The following is a 21,721-nucleotide window of genomic DNA, read 5'->3' on the forward strand; positions in this document are numbered from 1 at the left end:
AAATAAGGTTCCTTAATTTTTGTCTTATATTTTTCATTGTCTCTATTATTAAATGGTAATGTTGGTGTCTTCCTCTTTTAATGAGTATCATCAGCTTCATGGTTTCAAATATTGCACAATTGCCAAGGCGAGGCATATTGCCTTTGCCAATGCATACACTTTGTTTTCTGTTCTCTATTTCTCTTTTACATTCCTTCTTGAATTTCAGTTCCCATCGCTATTATTTCTATGGTGTGTGTTCTTTAAATTAGTTGTTTCTTTCTTTCTTTTCCTATTTTTGATTTTCTTCAACATCCTTATTCTTTTTTATGTATTTCTCCATGTGTTTGTGTTCTGTATTCGATTTTCCCTCTTGTTTATTTTGATGTCAATTAGCCAACAGTAGTGCTATTATCTGGTATAATCTAAATCGATGTATGAAAACCAATGTGCTATTGGTTAAAAGATTTATTTTTTATGTAGGGCAATACTTGACTTTGACAAGGTATTAGTGATGTAGTGGTGTTACGACATTACTTTCCTTTTTGGAAAATGCATACAAGCAGTTAATTTGTGTTTTTACCTATTTGGTTGACTATATTACTATTGCGATTGGAACAATTTGCTGGGAGGTGGGAGCCCAAAACCCACTTAGTAGGTAGATTTACTAACTGAAACAACAGAAAATGGAGTTGACATATGTTTGCTGATTTCGTGGAAACATTTAGCACTGGAACTGTTTAACATATAGAGCGATAAATTGCCTGTAAACTATTAAATATGAGATTTAAGCCTATATTGGTAATAGTCTAAATGACTCCGGTTAATATGTGTATTTCTAATTTACGCGTTGTCATAACGTATGTCGAAAGATGTATGATATTCCTAAATTGCTCTTCTTACTGTGTATAGTCTTCACTTGTACTCTTACAAATATTGTAGAAATAAATATCTTTTACAATTGGGCAATCGTTCCTTCACTATAAAAATGTTCACAACCAATGAATGATTCCCTTCAGAAACGATCCCCATACAATTTGAACTGTTTCTTGCACTTACGCAAACTACCTGTTCGTGTTTACATTAGATGTATAGACCATACATTGCAAAACCCTGGTGCGACTTTGCGGATATTTAACTCATTGGCATGAGATATTTTTGACCGCTCCTTTGATGCCACCCTGGGAACATCCATTGCTGGCTGTAGTGTTACGTCAGTAGTGCATGCCCATGTTGCACGCATACGTTGCATAGACAACTTGCATTTGAATGCAATTGCATTACATGCTTCCTGCGTCATGAATCTCACATTCTGTACGCAGTGGCACATTGCCACTTTACTTGCATAAGGCACACTTGGGCCACATAAAGATGTTTGGAGAATCTAATCTACATCGGAGTCTCATTCCAAAATGAACAACTGCATGAGAGAAATATGGACCACATGACAGCATTAGCGAGGACATGTTTTTCTTGGCATTTGCTGTTTTTGATCTGGGAGATCAAGCAAGGAAGGAATAGTTGTGTAAACAATATGCTCTCAAACCTTGAAATCTTTCTTGGACGTGCGCCTATTTGAGCGAGTCTGGCGTCGAGCTCTAGATTGGGTATCCACTTGGTGCTGGTAGTCTGCAAGGCCACCCGTTACTTTCCTTTCGGAGACCAGAGCTCCACAGTGCGTTTTCCACTCTGTAGACCTACACTCTACCAGGCATGCACAACAGAGTAGCCACTTACTTGGCAAGCTAGAAGCACTTTAGTGTCTTTTCAGGGGTTTGATGAACCACACACTTGTTGCTATATAATGCAAACTATGATAAAGTAAACGGGAAATGTACTGTAGTGCGATACCCCATGATGTTTGGCCATGGTGCAAAGATACAACAGTAAAGTCCTTCAGAAGGCATGGAAAGATCTAGTGCAATAAGTCTTCCCTTTGCAAAGTCTGTTAGGTTAAACGAGCTGTATTCTGATGCACTAATATGTATTTGTATTTTGTGCAGTCCGTTGCATAAACCTGCAAGTATCTGCAAGAAAATGAACACATTTTTGCATTAATTACTTTGGGCGTTTTCTGAAAATCAGTATGTTGGGTTTGGATTAGAGGGCAGGTTGGAAGAAGATCCACATTTGAATTTCCTCCATTCCAAATCTTTCTGTTTCATGGAGGCTTGGTTTTAGACAAGGGCTACCACTTTCCTGCATGTCTCTTAAACAATTGTGGTTTGGGCTGAACTAATTCAATCTGATAACAAATTTGTTCCATAGGAAATGGGTTGTGTTCTGAACTTGATAAGTTTCGGTCATGGTCAGTGAAAATAGTTGCTCATCTTGGGGATAAAGTGTCCTCAAGCCTGGAGAAGAATAATATTTCATTGTTTCAAATGAACCGGTGTACTGCCAGGGGTGTAGCTTGACCGCTAAGACTGGGGTGGGGTTGTGATCTTCAGATTTTCCGACAATCACACTGGGTGAAATCTTGTACATTTCACTCAGCCACTTTTGGGTTAGATATTATGGGGCTCATTTGCAAGCTTCTACCGCCGCTGGTGTGTCACTTTTAATATGGGAAAAAGTGACGCACCTGTAGCCAAGGGACTTGTAAACAAGCCCCTATATGAGACACATCGCATGACAGGGCTTAAGGGCCAAATGAGTGCAGATTGTGAGAGGTACTTAAAACACATTATTTAGTAAAATAATCATGTTTTAAGACCTTAAAAAAAAGACGAAAGTGTGTGTGTTTTTGTCTGAGTGGAAATGTAAAAATCCAGAGTGAAATCCGATTAACACATTACCATACCTGACTGAAAGTTCCTCTACCGAAATACATTTATTAGGGGTGTGTAACACCCCAAATACCCTCCTGAAGCTACATCCCTATGTACTGCTTTTGGGCTGCAGTAGTTATAGAGGTACTAAGTTCGTTTTGTAAAGGGGAGTACTGTGCCACTCTTTCTTGTATATATAACTAGACCTCTCAGGCTTTGAATAATATGTGATTAAGCAGGGAACCATGTTAAATCAATATTTTACTACATATATCTCCACATATATGTACCGTGACGATATATATATATCTTCAAGGGATGCTGATGTGGAGTCAAGAATAGTAAATCTTTACTTATCTATTTGCATGTACCTTCCCGATATTTTGGTCCTCTATATTTGTGACATGATATTATGTCCAAGTGATATTTCTGTTTCCTATGTTCTGTCAGGGATCCCTCAAAGCATGCAAGCCTGGAATTTAAAGTTGAAGCTAGATCTTTTAGTTTGATTCACGTGTGCTTCTTCTGCAGGCACTTAATATTGAAATAAACATATTCCATATATGGTTTTAGGATTTCAATACTCTTGTCATCAGTAACTCTGGACTCCTATGTACCTTCGTATGTTCCTCTCATTCTGGGATCGTCACATTGTTTGTTTTTCCGTTTAACTAAATTCTCTCGTGACCTCCACCCCAGTAGCTGGAGGCTGCATATTTTCAGGACAGACTACGGACAGCTTCAGCAGTTTGACATACCTAATGATGCCAATTCTTCAAAAAGAGCAATTAGAACTATTTAGAGACAGTGGGGCTTGGGTAAGCCCCATTCAGTCATTGGCTTTCATGTTTTTTAGGTTTTCAATTTCTTGCTTGGTGATTGGGCCATCATGTAGTTCTTTGCTAGACTGCAGATACAACATGAAGCTAGAGGACCAGTGGGGGTTTTATGGTGTATTTACTTTTCCGAAGAAATAGCATTTACTTGCTAATTTATTGTTTTTTGTTTAGGAAATGCTTTCTGTCTGGATGTTTAGCCTCTTAAAAAGGCACTGCCCACTTCGCTAATAATCATTATCTGTTGTTTTGCCATAATGATAACATGTTTGCAAAATGTGCATACGTTTATTGTACATAGTAATGCACAGAACAACTGCCACACAGCTATTAACGACAGAAGATAAATCTGTTCATGTTATACTTTGTGTGCCAAATAACTGCATTCATGATTTGTTTAGATCTATATTCTTAAAGTAAAACACACAAAATAATTGTCCTGATGCCTCTATCCTGGTAGAACATGTAGTATAAAGCAGAATGGAAACACTGTTGCTTTTTATTTTTTGAGACATTCATTTTTGGAGACTTGTATTTCATAGTTCAGCAATGCTTTGAGTATGGTTTCATTGAAGCAGGCTAAAAAGACTGATCTATCGGTCTTTTATACCAGAACCTGTCTTGTTGCAACAATTTACTTTAGATCAACTCTATGATCTACTTTTCAAAAGCAGCTGAGAGCGTTCAACAAAATGTATCTTTGTGTTTTTTTACCAGTTAATTAAAGAAGTGATTTTAGGCAGATCTTTTTTCAGGTTGAGGCCTTTTCAAAGTGTCCCATCCCACTCCCCAGAAACAAAGCAATAGAGTCCTGCCAGGCAGAGGGCTTCAAGGGCTCGGTGAAGCCCGAGGGAGACACTAATCACCCAGCTGCCTACATAAAAGTAAACGGGTGCCACTCAAATAATGAAAACACAGAGTAACCCGAGGCTGGGGGCTAGACACAAGCCGGGAGGGGGTGCCAAAAGAAAGGGACACCATCCTCGTGAACTACACGGCCTCGCGGAATCGGGTTTGGACGCCATCTTGAGATTCCACAGGTCCCACATAGGGTTAGAGTATTTTTCTTTTTTTGTTCTTTCATTTGCTGGCAGTCCAGCAACCCAGGAAGATATTTCACTTTATTAAAAGCATTAACGTTTTCTTTTCCTAAAAAAAGAGTCACAGGCGCTGTTTTCCCCCCAGAGAATACTAAAAGAAGTCCTGTCTCAGTTATTCTCCCAATGTATTTTTCAAAAGCATAAACTTAGGCTCATGAGGGAGATAAAATCACACAATAAAAATGCAAAGCTCATGCCTCAGAGACAACCTGCATATAGTCAAAAGACTGAAACCCTGAAACTCCCCTCTGTGCATACTAAAGTAGAAATAGATGAGTCATCGGTTCTGTCTTGAGTATGGGTTGAAGGGGGAGTTTCAGATTTTTATGCCTCGTCTGTTGTGAGACATTTTGTTGTTACCTTACAGTGGACATAGAGCCTGCCCATTATTTTCCATTGGTTGGCTTCATTGTTGCTCCTTTTTGGGTGCTTGTAATTCGTTAGCATGTGGACTTCTCTTCCTCTTCTTGGATGTGTCCCTCCCATAGAGCATGAACACATTACTTGTGTCTTTCCATTACTCGGTTTTCAGTTGTTACTTTTTTCTTTTTGTTTGAGCACTATACAAGAGATTGTGTGTTTTCCTGCTCTCCCTTGTGGACGTCTCCCCTGCTGCATTCCTGTGTGTTTCCCACTGCCCTTGCATGGTTATCACATCATTCTGTGTTGCTTTTTCACTAGTGTGCATCTCCCTCACCTCCACATTGCTCTCTTGCTGTTGTTCATTTCCTCTCCCATGTTCTTCCCACTCTTCGTTTGCTCCTCCTGCGTGTTCCTTACCCATGCCCTCTTTGTTGCTTCTCCCCACCCGCACCCCTTCCTTTTGCTTCTCCACTCTGTGGTGCTAACCCCTTCTCAAGACGTGCCGCCTCCCTAGTTGATTTCCTCTTCCTTGTGTTGCGTCCCCTACTTGTAGTTTTTATTTTTTAATAATGTTTTTAACAGTCCAATTCGGATTGGCAAAGAAAACATAAAGTGCTTGCGCCATTCTTTAGGTATAGATGCTTGGTGCGCATTCCAACAAAACGACATGGCCGGTTGCATGTGGCTTTTTATTCTTTTTGTGCAGCATGGCTAGAATAATTGGCAAAGCTAGTAAGCCCCAAAAGTGTGACCTATTGGCTTTGCCAACGCTTGTTTGACTTCACTATTGAATATTCCAGAAGGAGCTGGAAACATTATTCTTTCATGAAACCTTGAAGACTACTGTTCAATTTCAGTTCAAAACTGCACTTTTTTTCTTTTGTAATAATCCCTGTTGTCTCATTCTCGCTGTTACTTACTGCAGGTCACTGCTCTAGGAATGGTGCTCATGATGGTGTCAAATGGTCCTTAACAATTACTTAAAGTAAATAAACAAGTAAATCGGTGTTTGAAACACATAGTGAGATACTTTATTATTATTCCAGCTGTTTGGTAATGTTGATATAGCTGAACACAAGAAAATACGAAGTTCCTCAGTGGATCACCAAAAATAATTATTTCAATCTATTTAGTTTTCTCAGTGGAGAAAACCAGTGGGTATTGCAGCGCCGACCCGACGAGAAGCAGGCCCATCTGATGAAGCATGACATCTAGCTTGCTGGGTGTGTGAGGGCCCTAGTTCCAGAAGGAGGAATTCCCCTCCTCCTTAAGCACCATCTCCCACTTTATCTCCACTGAGAAAACCAAATATATTGAAATAATTATTTTTGGTGATCCACTGAGGAACTTCGTATTTTCTTGTGTTCATCTTCTACTTGGGCATATACGCTGGACCTCATAGAAAAGCCTGCAGTCCCTTTATTTTGAATCAATGTTGATATAGCGCCAATGAGCATCAATATGCCTTAGCAGGACATTTTGTATTGTAGCCGAAGTTCCTCAAACGTTTACATTAACCAGCATCCGGTGTAGAGATTTGAAAAAATGTAATTGGGACAGTACCCAACGGTGCACTGTGCAGTACACAGAAACATATACATATTTAAAGGCACAAGACAAAAACGTGATTTGCCCAGAACCACGCGATTTTTAAACAAGTGCTGGAGCCTTATTTTAGCCCGGGCTACTGTGTTCCGAAAATACACTTTATTGCTGTAGAAACTGCTCCAGCTGAAGTTGTTTCAGACAACAAGTTGAGAATGATTGTCTGTTTACTGACAGGAATCCTTCAAACCATTAATAATGCAGAAAATACATTTATAGTCACGACCAACAAAGGAGTGCCTCACACAACAAGTTATCATGTGTAACAATAACATTACCCAAGTAGCAATAATCATAATTATTAAACTTGTGCAGTAAATGATTGTGTATTTTGCTTTTTTAAATACTTAGTGCATGGCACTTCTGGGAAAAAAACCTGCGAAGTCCAATCTGTCTAACTTGACGGGCAACAGACAACATTTGACCAATTATGGGACATTTGCATGCTTGCCTGTGGATACCATATTTTATTTATCTGAAATGTTAACTTCAAGGAGTCAAGCCATGAGAGTAAATATTTGGTGACCTAGCGGATTCGTCTGCACATGTGCTCATGTATCTGGATTTAAAAAATGGATGTCTCAGTTGTTTATTTGTATGGCGCCTCATACCCTTTACAAGGCACTGTAGCACGTCTTGGCGTATAAGTAATACGCTACTCAGTTTTTTGCACATCGTCAGTGTTTGCACAGTTTAGCATTATACACGGGCACTTGTTTGAAAGGTGTCTTGCTGGAGAACCAGAGGGGTGTACTCCAGGTGTGTCTGCCCTGAAACACGAAGCAGAGCAATGAACCGTGAGCGGTAGAGCTAGCGTTTTGCTATACGTACTATCTTAAAGTAAGAGTGTACCCCGTTAGTCGTGCTTGATTAGTAGCATGTGGGTTAGATGGGAAAAGGTTGGGTGTTGGTGAGATCTAAAAAAAAGTGCTGCAGATATTATTGCAATATGCAGTTCAATATCTAGTGACATGGCAAACAGATTATGGACTTTAAATCCAGTGTTTGAGTGCTTTGTTTATGAGTAATCCTTGCCTAGGAGTTTGTTCAGAAGTGGATGGGAAAGCGAAAACCCAAAGAAAATTGTGGTTTTATTTTCAGAAAGTGGTATGTAGTTGTTTTTGAGCTAGTTAATTTCAGTACTTCATTATGGTACCAAAAATTCATTGTTTTTCTCATTAATGAGCTGTCTCCCCCCTCAGATTCGAAATGTCTTTCAATTGGGGTTCTCCTACTGTTGTCATTACGAGAACAAATTGTCCATGCTTGGGTGGGACGGTGTATACATCTGAGTATGATTATGTACAGACCGTGTACAGATTTGTGAGAACGCAAATCTGTACCTAGTGGTGTTAAGGCTGTCCTGTCCCTACAGCCCCTATGTAAACTATTTGTAAACTATTTGTGTCACCACACTGACCAATAAGTCATATTTCAGCACACATATTTGGTGTAGTGCAGAGGTTGGAGGGCTCATGAATTCGTACACCCCTGGCAAAGGCATGTGCGATTTATTAAATATATTTATAAAAGAATCTGGTAATAAACGCTGTGTACTTTTCTGTGAACCCTGAAACAATTTAAATTTCTATTGTCAATCGTGAGATGGGTGGCCATTTAATTCACAAGCAGGTAGAAGTCCCTATCTCTTGCCCTCCTTTAAAAAGAACAGAAAACGACGTAATTCAAACATCTCATAAGCACTATATAGAATGTATCAAAAGAGTAAACACAAGTACACATGAGCCGTTGATAGTTGGAGCGGCTGTGATGGCCTTGCACGTTTCAGCCCTACAAATCGGATACTACCACAGTAAGCGGACCCTCGCAAGTTGATGCCTTCATCGTTTGTTTACTTGTATTTGAGTGCAACGCATCTGGCACTGACAGCTATGTCTTCAGCTGCGCGACAGCATTTTATGCTTTGGGTGGACTGCAATTTAACGGCTTCGCTTTATTGCAATGTTTTATGCTGCAAATAAAAGATCTGCACCTCTCGGTGCTAGAGTGTATTGGTACGCGAGACGAGGTGGATTATGACTCATCCTTGTAACCGTTTCCCCGTTAATTTAGGAGGCTCCTTCGGCCTGCAGTTAGTTATCTGCCTTTTACCGATGACATCACACCGTGATCGATGGTCTGACAGGCCGCGCGCGGGTGACATCACGCGAGGAGTCGGACCGAGGGCGGCCATTTGTAAAGGGGAGAGTTTCTGCGATGCGACTCTTTAGTGATCATCAGTATGTGAGAGAAGAGACAAAGTGCATGACAGTTTGATGGGGTTTGGGTAAAATATGACACGTTCTTTTTGGTTAATGTGCCTGGATGTGCTGAGGGCTGCTTATGCTGAAGGATACGAAGACAGCACCATTTCAGCGAGCATTTCAGTGTGTGCAGGTAGCAGGAAGGCGTGCAGACAGGACTGCCATAGATTAGGCACACGGTGTTCTTCTCTCAATGTCAAATCACCAACACTGGGAAGAGAGACCTCCAGTGGCCATTATTGGTACTATTTGCACTCTAAAATTATGGCCCAAGATTTTTTATATCATTTTCTCCTTTTTTCTTGCTTCACTGTCTTTAGTTTCTCAGCACATATATAACCCTCCTGTTCCTGTAAGAAGACATGTTCTTATTAATTTCGCTTTTCGATGTAAAATGCCCCTCCCACTTCTTGATGGATCTTTTTAAACGCTGCAAGGAAAAACAATAGCAGGATTATTCACTGTGTACATTCTAAAGTACCGAGGAAACACCGGTTGTAAAACTGTTTTAGTTTTCGTAATTTTGATATCTATCTAGGCGTAAAAGTTTTCATCTACTCTGCATTTCTGTCATGTTGTATGTAGTTTATTATAGTCATTACACCATTCCTGGTTACTGGAAAACAGGACAACTTTCTTTACCATGTAACAGCCCTTTGTAAGATGCACCATCATATCCTATTAATTAATTAATTTTGTTCCGCATTGCATGCCGGGGGAAGAACCTGCAGGCTTCCTCTGCAGGTGTATAACACATCAGAGTACTAGTGTGTTTAATCTGTTCTCTCTTTTTTTTTTTTTACTATACATTATGTTGCTGTGCTAACAAAAGAACTCACGCATTAATATAGGTCGCCACGTGAGAGCAAAAACATGTGTCACAGAATTGATAAACAATACCCAAATATCTTTATGACCAAGGGATCAGGGAAAAATATCCTTGTGCAGTTAAAATTTCAGTGAACTGATGGTACAACATTTGAAGTAAGCCACAGTTGCTTACTTTGCAACAAGTGTCGGGTACCGACTGGAGCTGCCGTCACGCCGCATGCCAGAATAAACGCTCCCAATTAAACATCACACTACTATAAAAGTGACTGTTTGGACAAGTCCAGGCCACCCAAAGCATTAATAATGGACGGGTGCACTGGAATTATGTTTTTTAAATGTGTATTTAATTGTTAAACTTGTGTACTTCCATCAAAAACAGGCAGACAGCGCCACCATGTGGTGAGCTGTAGTAAATAAGTGCTGGTGTTAACATTTAAGTGCCGGTGCCACATGCACAAACACCAGCACAAATTAAGCACTGGAAGCCACCTAAGTGCGTTGAAGTTCTTGCCTGTAGACAGACATCATAAGGAGGTGCATTGAGGAGGAAGGTGCGAGCTATCCAGTTACCTTAACTTGACTTTGGCAGCACCTGGAGAGGTACTCTGTCTCACTTCATGCTATTGGCTTGTTATTCAACCTCTGAAGGAGTGCTTGCAATATATTACATGAAAGACTATTTTACTTCTGAAAAGTACACCAAATCATCTGAAGATAGATTCTTTATCTCATTAATGCGTTGCATACAAAAAAAATGCTGTCATTTTTTTCCCACTGCAGCAGGCTTTTTAATGTTTTAGTCTTGACTCAGAAAACAAGTAAGAATTATTGGCTTCACCAGTGCTTGTACTTTTTCTTGCTGTGTACCTAGTTCTTCTACTTAACATAGAGTGTAGCTTTGCAGCCCATGAGAAGATATGCTGTATTGAGGTGTTGTTCCCAAACTATGTACAACTCTGGGGCATTATGCTGGACACATGGCTGAGGATTTGATGTTGGATTTAGAGTACCAGTGAGCATCGGGGGTTGTCTGCAGGGTACCAGTTGAGTGCAAGGTATAGTCATTATAGTTAGCAGTATTTGATGAGTTCCATCAGAGCAACTGATAAAACAAGTACTGTTAAAGCTGATTGCCAGAGGCCCCAAGTGACCTCACTTGGTGACAGAAGGACTTTGTATTGACTGTCACAGAAACTACCAGATTTGGAAATTCAGTCATCCCCACCACCAAAAAACCTATCAATCTGGATACCTACTGTTGGAAAGGCGATCCCAGGGGAGACAGAAGATGTCTGACTGCCCGCCCCGAGACCCACCTCTCGCTATGGAATAGGCCGAGCGCCGTAGGGAGGCCTCTTTGGCGAGGCTCCTCTCCTACAATCGTACCAGCTGAGCAATCACACTACTACAGACGGACACCACACGACGGGATATTCACAAGTATCTTTATATAAGAATTGAAGGCACGTTCTTAGCCGGTTAGCAGGCAGGGATCGAGAGATCCTTACAGTCGTGGTTTCGGGACTAGGGGGGTAGCGGGACAGTCTTGGCACCAACTAGTGCGTGGATAGTTCAAGGGGTCAGGCCGCGACAGCGTCAGCAGGGCCTCGAAGGTGGTTCAGCTTGGTCAGGCCGCTACAGCGTCAGCAGGGCCCCGAAGATGGTTCAGCTCGGTCAGGCCGCGACAGCGTCAGCAGGGCCCCGAAGATGGTTCAGCTTGGTCAGGCCGCGACAGCGTCAGCAGGGCCTCGAAGGTGGTTCAGCTCGGTCAGGCTGCGACAGCGTCAGCAGGGCCTCGAAGATGGTTCAGCTCGGTCAGGCCGCGACAGCAGGGCCTCGAAGATGGTTCAGCTTGGTCGGGCCGCGACAGCGTCAGCAGGGCCTCGAAGATGGTTCAGCTCGGTCGGGCCGCGACAGCGTCAGCAGGGCCTCGAAGATGGTTCAGCTCGGTCAGGCCGCGACAGCGTCAGCAGGGCCTCGAAGATGGTTCAGCTTGGTCAGGCCGCGACAGCGTCAGCAGGGCCTCGAAGATGGTTCCGGTGCACGAGTTCGGATCAGGATCAGCCGCGACAAGGTCAGCAGGGCTTCGACTCCAAGATACAACTGGAGTCCTAATCCAGGGCTGGCCCAGATATAGGACTGGAGTCCTTTGATGTCCGGACCCTCGCGCCTGGGGGTCCGAGGGGCCGGGATAAAGGTGTCCAGACACCCAGCAGGGGGGTGGAGCCAGGGCCCAGGGAGGCTGGAGGGCGATCGACACCAGGCGTCCGGGGATGGCTGGAGGCCCATCGAAACTTCCCTCCTCTGGGATCCGCCAAGTGGCCACTCTACCACCTGGGAGGATCTTGGTGCCTCGATGTCGGGGCTTCGCTGGGGCCGGGGCCAGAGATGGCTGCGGCCACGTGCTCGGGACGTGATGGGCCCAAGATGGAGTCGGGCCGGAAATGGTGGCCTGGCAGGGTCACCAGACCGGCAGGGTTGGCGAGCAGGGTCCGCTGGGGTCCCAGGGGGGGGAGAGCTGCGGGTTGCCAGGGGGCTGCTCTCGTCAATGGTTCGTGTGCAGGGGGATCGATGGTGGGTCGACGGGGGCCGATGTCGTCCCGGGCCCGCCATGCGGGAGGGGTAGGACCACGCCACGAGGCCGGGTCCAACACCTACCTTAAGTATGGAATGTCTTGTAGGCTTCAACAACAACCATGATTTCTTTTTCTTTGCTACTCCTGGGAGATGTGTTTTTTTGTGTGAAATTAAATATTAAAAACTAAGTGGAGGTGTGTAGAGAGCAAAAGGCCAGGGTTTGCACTCGGCAAAGTGTTGGCTGAAATTTCAGATCTGAGCTGTACATAAGTGGATATACTTTTTATTTGAATTGAGGCTTAGCATCAAAAGCTCAATAGCATATCAACAACAGAGAAGAACATTTTGCCCACAAGAATGCTAGATTAGTAGATGTGCAAACCATGAAGGTTTATTGGCGAATTAGTCAATTGCAAACTCAAATCAGTCAAATTAGTTTTAAATCAATAATTATCAGCATAAGTCAACATAATATGAGCAAGTCAGAACAGCAAATACAAAGCCACATTATTTAAGGATTATTTTAGGCAAAACATAAATGATCCAGTTCCTTAAGGGCAACTCCCTAATTCTAAGCTAAGGTTTCAAAAGGGACGTCTGGAAGTTTAAGCAGCATGTGTTAGCAGGATGAAGCCTCTAAAGCAGAAAAAAATAAAGGTTTCAATCAGACAAAGGAGAAATGCTTTTGCTTGAGAGATTAACTTTATGGGCGGAAATAAAATAAGCATGGGAGCTCAAAAGAGACAGAGGGGCATTCCCCCTCCAGGTGGACAGGAGCAAGTCTAACTTCCTAGTTCAGCAACACACAATTAAAACATAAAATTCAACAAGACAGGCAATGCTTATGGTTCACACGGAGAAGGAACCACTCAAAATTAAGTATTCACAGTCTCCCGGCCCTCTTCTTAAAAGTCGTACAATGGAAGATTTCAGCATCATAGATATCGAACAGTGTTTACATCTCAAGCAGTCCATCTCATGTGCAGGTGTTCAGATTTATTGTACAACTTATTAAAAGCTACATTAAATCGCCTTCACACACAATCGAACCATAACTGTGCAGTCCAAATGAGCACACGTTTGCAATGTGCCTTCTGAACGAGAAAAAAGATTATGCAAAGCAAGCAGAAATTCAACATTTCATATAACATGGAGCCTTTCAAGTCAAAATACTTTATTTCAATCTCACAGATCAACAAAGTAAAAAATACACAGTTTACATAGTACTAAATAGATAAAAAGGACAGTCCAGCAGTTATCACAGAATGGATGAAATGGGGCCTTTGAAATCGAGGCCTACAGTAAATATGTCTAACTTAAAGTGACCATACTCTATGGTTAATTATGAATGTAAAGTTAATAACTATGGTCAGTCTAAATATAAAATCCCACATGGATATAAGTAAAGGTTGAATATAATTAATGTGCATTAACATGTTATTAAACAAAAATAAAAAATAGTGACTTCCACATCATCATGGGCACAGAGTCTATGTCAGTAGCCTGCCACCGGGGTTGCTGAATGCACAGCCTGTCTGGTTTTGATTCCACTTCATGCCTTTTTCTTCCACCACCAAAGAATTTTTGACTATTTGCTTCACTTTTGCAAGTTCCTTTCCATCCCTGCTTTCTAAGTTTGTTAACATTTTTCTCTCTCTCTCTTCCTTCTTTCTTCTATCTGTTTCTGTCTTTTTGTCTCTTGTTTAAAGTTTGATGACGACAAATATGTTTTGGTCTCCAAAAATGAGTCTTGATGCACACCACCTGCAACCATCAGCCCATATTAAGGACTATAGCTGCTTCAAAAGCAGACCCTTCCATCCTAGCTATGTTTGTTTGTGGTGAGCACTGTGCCGGTCCTTGGAGTTTTACACCTGGAAGCCTTGTCTTAGGTGTGAAGAATATCCTATCTGTCTACAACACTGTGCGTGAGCAGTAGTGTAAACAAGGGAACCATGATCCCTAATGCAAGCTGTGTACGCAGGCCCACCTGTCCCTTGAGGAGTAGTAAAAGACAGTGGTAGCTCATGAAGCTGTGGAACCTAGTATCACTGTAGGTACTGCCCCTTTGACAAGGCCACCGGAATTATACGACAGGTGGTGATCAAATTATGTAGCATGGTTGACTAAATTGTGCAGCAAGTAACAGCAAATTCTGCGGCATAAATCGCACATTTTGTGAAGTGATTACTGCATTATTTTGCCTTTTTTATATGTCGTAACACTGTCTGCGGAAAAAAGTGCCATCTTATTAATAACAGTTTTAACACTCAAATACAGCAATAGGCAATTGAAAGATGATCTACCAACTTTTGCGAAGGGCATTCCACTGCACAGCAATACATGTTGCCGCATTACCTAGACACAGATTTGTTTTTAGTAAAATCTGAAATGTATGCAGCAGTTGATTGATTACGTGGCAAATGCGCCAAATCCATGATCATGCAGAAAATGCAATAGTCACAGAATGACATCATTCCAGTGTTTCTGCCCATCGGTAACCAAGCCCATGTCCTTGAGCATTCCTTATCTCACTTGTCATGCCCTTTTGTTTCCTATGTTGTCACAAGCTGGCTTAAAATGGCAAGTGAATCCGCTCCTTTAAATAAAATCATTTGTACCATGTGTCTGCCATACTTCAAACATCATCACTCGTATGTATTTGTTTTTTATAGGTCATTCAAGATTGTCCTCCAATCACCTAAGGGTGTAGTAATTTGGTAGCCATATAGGTTGATTTGGTGCTGTGCCATGGTCGGATTAGTTTCCGTGTAACAGGCATTCATGATTTTGGCAGGTACAAAAGTACTTTATGGGTCCTTATACACCATTTGATGCTTTAAGGTGGTAGAGTGCCCTTGGTTTGGTATAGTCACTTCATCCAGACACACACATACCAACCGACACACACACTTGCACACACTTTTTTCTGTCGAGGCCTAATTTGAATTGTGCTGTACCAGACCATTAAAATAGCAGCGGAAACCGCAGGGCCCACTTACGGGCAGCAGATTTGGCCACAATTGTTATGTGAACGTTCTGAGTTTGGATAGTTTAGCCTGGATTTTTGAAACCCTTAAGTGCGCACTGTCGCTGGGTTGTAAGTATGACTAAAAGCCCCCAGAGGTGCATTCCCTTTGCCCTCAAACTTGTTTCACTTTAAGGTAAAACGTGCGTATTGTGTACAGGATATCATTTTTATATGTACATGTAAAAAGTGCATGTTTCACATGAAGAATGTAAATAAGAACTATGGGCCCAATTTCGAGTCTTGTGGTCTATGAACTGCCAGACTCACAGTGGCCCGGCTGCTGGATTACGACTTTTTGCGTCGTTCTGGCGCTGGGGAGCTACTGCGACAAGGAACTGCCGTTCTCTGGCTGTGGCACGGCGGAGGGGCAATACAATATGTTTAGTGGGACTGGCGAATCCGCCGAGCATATTTTGAGTTCCTCCACCTTCAGCCTTTTCATGGCTATGGGCCCACCCCAAAACGGTTGGCAGTGGGGAAACAAAGGGGGCTCCCATGCCCCCACCATGGGGATGCATTGAGGGGGCACAACATGTGCCCCCCTGTCTGCTTGCTCCCCAAGTTCCAGCATGGCATAGACTTCACAGTCCATGCCGTCCTGGAAAATGTTTGGTGTTCCCATTGCAGTGCCCATTTTCAGAGCACTGCTGTGGGAACGGCAAAAGGAACGGCTGCCTGCACAAGTTTAACTCGTAATCAGGCAGGCAGTCTTTGTGCGGCAAAGTTGTAATCTGGCCCTAAGGCATTTATTATAATGTTTATTGACATTCACCAGAGAACATAATGGAATGTTTTTCACCTACAGGTTGCTTTTCTCATTTTATTTAACATTGTGATGATCACATTTTAATACACTTTTTTGACTACTGTAGGTTTGTTGTGATATTAGGTAGGGTAGGCAATATTACTAGTTACAGTATATTTTAATGTTCTATTCTACTATGGAACCATTATGCTCCACAGCATCAATTTCATGGTTAACATAGCAATCAAATGTTTTTAAAAAGTAAGAAGTTCTTAATAAATAAACTTTAAGAGGTAGCCCAACACTAGTTAAGGAAGACAGGATCTATGTCAGGAGTTCAGTGTAATCCATGGAATGATTACCAATAGTTTGGAATATCTTTAATAATAGGCGTTGTGGATAATCTTAAACTCTGGTATACACCTGTCCATTTTGGACCAATGCTGGGCACGCATATGAGAGAGTTCAAAATAAAGATTGCCCATTTAAAACTTTTCAATTACTTCCAGTGAGCACACACCTCTTAAAGTGATATTAACTTTCCCCTTTTATTCTGTTGTGGCAATTCATCCTTCTCAGGTTGCTTAAAAGAGCCCTATTTGGTATTATTATGTTATCACCTGTTCTCAAACTTTGGGGCATTTTGCAAGAGCTTGTCACCACCAGAACATCACTTTATGTGACGTCGGTTGGCAATAAGCCATTCGCCTTATTTAAAAGGAGGCATTAAGCCACTTAAAGTGGCTTAACGCTGCCTTGTGAATAAGGCCTCCTTTCATGCAACACTTAGCGTGAAGGGGGTGGGCAATAGGTGTTGCGGTGGGCGTTCCAGCGCAGCACCCATTGCTTTTTGACACTGCCTCCTATTTACAAGGGTGGGGTAAATAGGAGGCAGCGCCAAAAATAAGACCAGGGAAAACCTGGTCTTAACCTAGTGAAATGAGGAGAAATTATTAATTTCTCCTCGTTTTTGCTGTTTCTATGTGTGCTGCATGCAGCACACATAGAAACAGTAAATCGCAAGTAGTGCACATAAATGATCATTAAAAATGTTGAGTTGCAGCTTCTATGTGTGCTGCACAAAGCAGCACAAGTAGAAGTTACAAATCGCCATTAGTGATTGTTTATGTGCAAGAAGGGAACCCTTCCTGCACGTGAACAATCATTCCCAGCAACGCAGACACCCTTACAGTACCCGCGTTGGTGCTAGGCAGCTAAATTTAGCGCCTGCGCTAGGGGAAACTCAGGGGTGTGCCACATACTTGTAAATACAGTGCAGCCCTGCGTTTTCAGAATGCGGGGCATGGCATTAGCAATTTTGGCTGAGCGTCGCACTCCGCCATTCTCTTCTAAATATGAACTTTGTCTGCTACTTTCTGGTCTAATAATGTTATCATTATGCAACAGTTTTGAAAGCTATATGTTGCCACCGGCTCCACTGAAAGTACAGTAAAGGCCAATGTCTCTGTAATGCAACTTTTGTTTTGTAAAATTCAAGTCTCACTCATTAGGAGTGAGTATCACATCTGGGATCAAGATCTCACTCTTGTCATTCTTAATTGCCACATTAATTTCAACTAAGTCTCGTGATTTATAATCCTTGAAAGTTTGTATCCCTGGGTGTCCTCTTTACTCACTTGTGCCTTTTCTCTTCATTTCTTTGTAGTCCTGAGTATTCGAGGAGCCCAGGAGGAGGAGCCCACAGACCCCCAGTTAATGCGGTTGGACAACATGCTGCTGGCAGAAGGGGTAGCAGGCCCCGAAAAAGGCGGAGGCTCAGCGGCCGCCGCTGCAGCCGCCGCCGCATCTGGGGGAGCCGGCTCCGACAATTCCGTGGAGCATTCCGACTACAGGGCCAAACTTTCTCAGATACGACAAATCTACCACACAGAGCTCGAGAAATACGAACAGGTACGGACTTCCCTGGCCCCAGAAACCTCTTAGTCCTCATTCCTTATCTCACGCATCCGCCCACCACAGCATGGGCAATTGTTTGTGTTGTCTCATTGTTTTATTTATTGCGATTTTATATAGCGGAAACTTTACCCGAAGGTGTCAGAGCGCTTTACAAAGGGACCAGTTACATTACATAAGGACTTCAGACTACATGAGTTACATGAAAAGATAGAAACAGAAACACTCTAAATTCACATAACAATGGTAGGAAGTACAAAAGTCTACTACAGATACTAGTGGTTAGAGTTGCATATATACAAGATGCAAAATCACTCAATCACTCATTGAACAGTCCCATGATGTGCCATGAACCATGTGAGTCCAGCGGCTACTTGTCGAAATCGTGAAAATGCATTTCTCCCCTCACAATAGGTCGAAAGGAAAGACGAGCCAGTCAACGCTTTCAAACTGTCCAAATCTGATTTTAAACCTAGCTGTCACTTGGTTTGTTAACATTTCACTAACTGCCTTTGAAGGTAGCAGCAACCGGGGAAGCTTCAAAACAAGGTGTGATTAAAATGAACTAGCCAGCCCGCTATGAGAGCGTGACATTAAACATGTCTCCTCCAGCAAAAGGAAACTGATTTTTGCACCAGGTTATGCGAGACTAAAAAAGGAGATTTGGAGTCTTGCAGTCTTGCAGTCATTGTTTTGTTGACGCCGAGCAGTGATGAAGCTTGCTAACAGCGCCACCTAGCGGAGCGACTTTATTTCTTTACTCTTGTTTATTACCCACAAATGAAATATTTATTTGCGCTACAATACAAATTGGAAGCTGAAATAAATCAATAGGAAACTAACGTCTCTCAGTACACGCAAACTGACCGATAATTTTAATAATCCCGATGAAACTTACCCTTGATGCAATGCAAGTTCACAATTCAAATTATGTTACACCCCAGGAATTTGAAAATGTGGCCAGAGAAACACACACGGTAAAGTTTAGTACTGAAACAAAAAATACCAACTCAGGCTAACATACATTATTAGACTCTTATAAACAAATCCAAGGTACAATTTGAATGGAATTGAAATAGTTAAGTACAACAAGATTAAAGGTCGATAAGGCAGCATAAACCTTTAAAACAGTGATCTACGAAGTGCGTAGCATGGATTGCATTCTGCCAGTGAACACACGCTGGCTGCAATAAAGGCTTTAGAACCCCCTCTCCTGCAGATATATGGTCTGTTCCTTGTTGGTCGAAGGCCGATTCCATAAAGGTGTCAACATTCCTCCTCTTAGACTCCCCAAAGGTAATAAAAACGTGCTTCTAAAGCCTACCCTGTGCTGTACTTCCGCTCTACCATTTACCTTGCAAATCAGCGATTCATTATAGCAAACTTAAAACACTTTCTTTTTTTTTTTAAAGACTTTATTTTTCAGCAGAATGAACAATACTTCCCCCCCGCCCCCCACCCAAAATTGGCATCAGTGCATAAAAAAAAATACAGGTGTACATAGTTCACATCCCCAGCATGGCGTCCACAATAGCAACCAGAACAGGAATTGCAAGAGACAAATCCACGGGATACAGTGCAAGTATAGAAACCGACATAAGGGAACATGTGCGCAGTCAACAGGGTAGCACCTCAGCCCCTACACTCCCTCCCCATCACCCTCCACCCCTTCCTCAGGCCCCGATTCCTCGGACGAGAACAATGCAGCACTAGTAGCATCGGAGTCGCTGTCAGCCAACCCCACAGCACACATCATACGCCATGCGAGCAAGTCCTCCTGTAGCCGCTCATCTCTACGCGTATGTTGCATGTGCGTTTCTTCGGCTAATGTCCATTCCCCCACATCCCGAAGCCATAATGTCATATCTGGCGCCCTTTGTCCCATCCAGGTGATAGCGACCCGCCGTCTAGCCAGCACTAAGAGTAGCTGTAGCATCTTATATGACAAATTCCTCCTTCTAGGCTTGGGGACCAGGGCTAACAGGCAATGGAGCGGGGTCAGGTCAGACGCAGTCCCGTGACCCCCCGAATGTGGGCCACTACTACCCTCCAGAAGTCCCCGACCAGTGGGCACTCCCAGGCTAAATGGAGAAATCCGGCCCCTACCGACCCACAGCGAGGACAGGCATCCGATTTATCCGACGCAATGCGTCGCAGAGCAACTGGGGTTACGTAAGTACGGTGCATGAAGTTAAAATGAATTAATTTGAAACGCGCGTTGCACGAAACCTTCTTTGTGAGCGTCCCTATCCGCCCCTGCTGTCCCGGGTCCAAGGCAACCCCTAAATCCGCCTCCCACGCCGCCCAGGACGGAGACACCGGAGGCGCCGAGTCGCGTCTCATTGCTGTATATAAAAGCGTTATCAATCGCCGTCCCGCGCCGCACGATAGCAAGATATTCAGAGTATGGGACACCTGGGGCGTTTCAGGGAACTGTGGCCACGTCTCTCTCGCCATGTCCCTCAGGCCACCATAATGAAGGTATTGGCCCCCAGTAAGACCGAAGGCCTCGACAGCTCTCTCCAGGGTCACAAAGGACTCGTCCGGATATAAGTCAGCTAAGGTGTCGCAGCCGCCCTCACGCCATTCTCGAAACGACATGTGCTCTTTCATTAGTGTGACCGGCGCCAATATCCATATTGGCAGCTCCCTATGAAAAGGGGCCCGTCTCAACACTCTTTCCACCACTCGCTGCCAGATCCCCACAGTATGCCGAACAATATACGACAGGTTGCCATCCGCTCCTCTGCCACGCATCAGAGCCAATTGCAACGCCTTCTCATCTGCGCTGCCAGCCAGAAGTCGCAATTCCCAATTTTCCGCACCCGCGAACCAGCGCGCAGCCGGTATAAGTTGGGCCGCGTAATAGTAGAGATCAAAGCGCGGGGCCTCCAAGCCCCCCTCCTCCCATCGTCTGACCATCGTACGCGGCGCAACTCTGCTGCGTCTGCCTGCCCAAAGCAGGGAGGTAAGCATCGTATTAAGCTTGTTGAAAATTCGAGGAGGAAGAGGACAGAGGGTATTCTGCAGGATATACAATATTCTAGGCAGCATCACCATCTTAGAGACGGCCAATCGTCCCATGAGAGAGAGCGGAAGCGTATCCCAAAAGGATACAGATCGCTGTAGGGAACTAAGCACACGGTCGGCGTTTCGGGCCAGCAATTGTTCATCAGAAACAGCCACCTGAATACCCAAATAGCGGAAGGCCTCCATCTCCCACCGTAGCCCCAGGGGCGGGAAACCCACACGAGGGTCGTCACCGCAACCCGCAAGGGGAAAGATCAGGGATTTCTCAGGATTAAGACGTAGCCCAGAAGCCGCACCAAAGCGTTCCAAGTGGCGTAACAGGATCGGTAGCGACTCCCGCGGGGAGGTCAGGTAGAACAACGCATCATCCGCATAAAGCGAAACCAGGTGTACCACATCTCCCACTCGTATTCCCCAGGGTGCCATCTCCGCGCGTAGCGTCACTGCAAGGGGCTCAATTGCCAGAGCGAACAGAAGCGGTGACAGGGGGCATTCCTGACGAGTGCCCCTGCCCAACCGCCACTCCTCCGAACGGGCCGCTCCGAGCCTGACCCTGGCCGTAGGTGCGCTGTAAAGGATACGAATCCAAGTGCAGAAAAGGGGCCCCAGCCCCGCCAGCCGAAGCACCTCCGACAGGTACCCCCAACTAACTGTATCGAACGCCTTAGCCAGGTC

The 21,721-nt window shown here is 43.7% G+C and overlaps 1 protein-coding gene across 5 annotated transcripts in view; it reads left to right on the forward strand.

Annotated features, from left to right (window-relative positions):
• Positions 1 to 21,721, forward strand: part of PBX1 (PBX homeobox 1) — a 437,616-nt gene that overhangs the window by 263,854 nt on the left and 152,041 nt on the right. For all 5 annotated transcript variants that reach the window (XM_078641368.1, XM_078641347.1, XM_078641363.1 and 2 more), the window contains exon 3: positions 17,769 to 18,013. In XM_078641368.1, the coding sequence (XP_078497494.1) occupies positions 17,769 to 18,013 (245 nt within the window). The remainder of the gene's footprint in view (positions 1 to 17,768; positions 18,014 to 21,721) is intronic.

This window comes from Lissotriton helveticus, chromosome 1_1, assembly GCF_964261635.1.
Source record: "Lissotriton helveticus chromosome 1_1, aLisHel1.1, whole genome shotgun sequence".
Classification (NCBI taxonomy): Eukaryota; Metazoa; Chordata; class Amphibia; order Caudata; family Salamandridae; genus Lissotriton; species Lissotriton helveticus.